We start from the raw sequence: 2,828 nt of genomic DNA, 5'->3' as shown, positions 1-2,828 counted from the left end.
CTGCTGAGGAGCAGCTCCTCTCCCAGCCCAGCAGGGCTGAGGGCAATGCCTGCAGGCACTGAGGGGACAGGAGCCAGGCACAGACAGGCTAAAGGCAATTAGGACTGGGAAGACATTGAGTTGCGGCTGCACTTGGGGAAACATCTTCACAGCCCTGGACATGGTGAGTGTGTGGGTGCAGGGCAATGTCCCCTGTGCTCCTGGAGGGATCTCCTGGTGCCAGCACAGCCCACAGCCTGGGGGATGTGTCAGGAGGACTCTCCCAGTTTCTCTGAGACAGAGGAAGAGGAGGAGGAGGAAGATGAGGATGTGCTGCAGAGCGGGGCTGCCCTGGGCACCGTCAGAGGGACAGGGCAGGACGGCTCCTGCTGCCAGGGACGGCTGCAGGGGCTGAAGCTGGGGCTGCAGCCAGGGCTGCCCAGGGCTGTCCTGCAGAGCAGCTCCTGCAGCCCTCAGGGCTCTTGGCCAGCCCAGGCCATGTGCCACCTGCCAGGGACAGCTCTCAGCCTGCCTGGCAGCTCCCCATGGACTGTGGGGAGAAGTTGGAGATGCAAGGAGCCACCCCCATCAGAGCAGATTCCTCCTGCTGTGGAGATGGTGCTGCATGGCCAGGGCTGCTCTCAGCTTTCTCCTCAAGGCAAGGCAAAGGGGCTGTCAGGTGTGTCTGTGTCACTGACACTCCTGCACTGTCCCACTGGCCATCAGCACATCTGCCTCCCATCTCCCTCACAAAGTGCCTCCTCACCCTCCTGTGCCTACAGACAGCAGCAGCAGCACCTTGGCTTGCAGCATCTCAGTTTGTGTGAGCTGCCCTTAAGGCCCTGCTGGCAGGGAGATGGCCCTGGGCAGTGCCCTGTGCTGGGAGGGGTGTGCAGGGCAGAGCTGAGCCCCCAGTGCTGGGCTGGGATCTGGGAGCACTGGCAGGGACAGAGCTTAGATAGAAACAGCTCCCAGTAGGCACAACTGCAAGCAGCAGAGCCAGAGCAAACCTTTGAATCCCTTGATGTCTATGTGCACAGATAAAGAGAGAAGGGTTTGAAGAAAACAATTTTTAAACATGAGTTGTCAAAAGGCCCTCTTTATTTTCAAAAATGTTTTAACTGAGATCACCCTGAAATAGTGGCAGGTGTAATGAGCAAACGGCACCTGTGTGTCACCAGCAGGTGTGACTCTACTGGGGCACAGGGAGCCCTGTTTTCTCTCTGGGCTTCCCAGTGTTCAGGCTGAGAGCAATGCTGAAGATGAGGCAGTAACTCAGCAGCAAAAAGGTGAACTGAGAAAAAAAAAAGAAAAAGGAATGTGAAATTTCCCCAAAGAGACTTTTCAGTGAATATGTAAGAAAATAGCATAGGAGTGACCCACGGAAACCTGTCCCAGCTTGTCAATGTTTTCTTTCAACAGTCCCCCACGCCCAGAGTGCAGAAATGTCCAACAGCAGCTCCATCAGCCACTTCCTCCTGCTGCCATTGGCAGACACGCGGCAGCTGCAGCTCCTGCACTTCTGCCTCTTCCTGGCCATCTCCCTGGCTGCCCTCCTGGCCAACGGCCTCATCATCAGCGCCGTAGCCTGCGGCCACCACCTGCACACCCCCATGTTCTTCTTCCTGCTCAACCTGGCCCTCACTGACCTGGGCTCCATCTGCACCACTGTCCCCAAAGCCATGCACAATTCCCTCTGGGACACCAGAAACATCTCCTACTCAGGATGTGCTGCTCAGGTGTTTATGCTTGTCTTCTTCATTGGAACAGAGGTTTCCCTCCTGACCATCATGAGCTACGACCGCTACGTGTCCATCTGCAAACCCCTGCACTACGGGACCCTCCTGGGCAGCAGAGCTTGTGCCCACATGGCAGCAGCTGCCTGGGCCAGTGGCTTTCTCAATGCTCTGCTGCACACAGCCAATACATTTTCCCTGCCCCTGTGCCATGGCAATGCCCTGGGCCAGTTCTTCTGTGAAATCCCACACATCCTCAAGCTCTCCTGCTCTAAATCCTGTCTCAGGGAACTTGGGCTCCTTGCTGTTAGTGTCTGTTTTGTATTTGGCTGTTTTGTGTTCATGGTTTTCTCCTATGTGCAGATCTTCAGGGCTGTGCTGAGGATCCCCTCTGAGCAGGGACAGCACAAAGCCTTTTCCACCTGCCTCCCTCACCTGGCCGTGGTCTCCCTGTTCCTCAGCACTGGCACATTTACCTACCTGAAGCCCCCCTCCATCTCCTCCACATCCCTGGATCTGGCAGTGTCAGTTCTGTACTCAGTGGTGCCTCCAGCCCTGAACCCTCTCATCTACAGCCTGAGGAACCAGGAGCTCAAGGCTGCAGTGTGGACACTGATCACTGGACGATTTCAGAAAAAGTAAACTGCTGGCCAATTGCTGCAAATCATTTGTAATATAAGTAATCTTTGATTGTAGTTGTTGGTTTGGATTGTTTTGGTTTGGATGTTGGTTTGTTCTTTTATTTCCTTTGGTTTATTTTTTTAATACTGCCCATTAAGAAATGTCATTTTTCTTGTTTTTCTGTTTTTGTTTCTGTTCACCTTTTCTATGACACACAGACTGTGTCAATGAGGAGCTGTGCTCTCAATAGCTTCCAAGGAAATAAAGGATCTCACCACAGAGTTTTTACCGGGAATTCCCCTTTTGTTCCCTTCTCTGGAGCTGCAGCAGCAATGTCTGTGTGCAGAGCTGGGGCAGATCAGTGCTGACACAGCAGCTGTGCCCAGCAGCAGCAGCACTTGGTGTTGCCAGTGCTGCTCCCGTGCCACTGCCCTGCTGCCCTCCTGGCCCTCGTGTTGCTGCAGGGCCTGAGTGCTCTGGGGGCCGGGCACA

The 2,828-nt window shown here is 54.7% G+C and overlaps 1 protein-coding gene across 1 annotated transcript; it reads left to right on the top strand.

Annotated features, from left to right (window-relative positions):
* The first annotated feature begins 1,769 nt into the window (after nucleotides 1–1,769).
* On the top strand, nucleotides 1,770–2,414 carry LOC148217464 (olfactory receptor 14J1-like). Its single transcript, XM_088158646.1, has one exon. It carries the CDS (start codon nucleotides 1,770–1,772, stop codon nucleotides 2,355–2,357), a length of 588 nt encoding a protein of 195 aa, XP_088014772.1. The 3' UTR covers nucleotides 2,358–2,414.
* Nucleotides 2,415–2,828: the final 414 nt, after the last annotated feature.

Source organism: Sturnus vulgaris, unplaced genomic scaffold (assembly GCF_052056855.1).
Source record: "Sturnus vulgaris isolate bStuVul1 unplaced genomic scaffold, bStuVul1.hap1 Scaffold_84, whole genome shotgun sequence".
Lineage (NCBI taxonomy): Eukaryota > Metazoa > Chordata > Aves > Passeriformes > Sturnidae > Sturnus > Sturnus vulgaris.
Note: the sequence above shows the minus strand (reverse complement) of the source record. Positions and strands in the feature narration are given on the sequence as shown.

What these genes read in the sequence shown, in the direction of transcription:
- LOC148217464 (XM_088158646.1), top strand. Translation starts at nt 1,770, where the DNA reads ATGAGCTACGACCGCTACGTGTCCATCTGCAAACCCCTGCACTACGGG.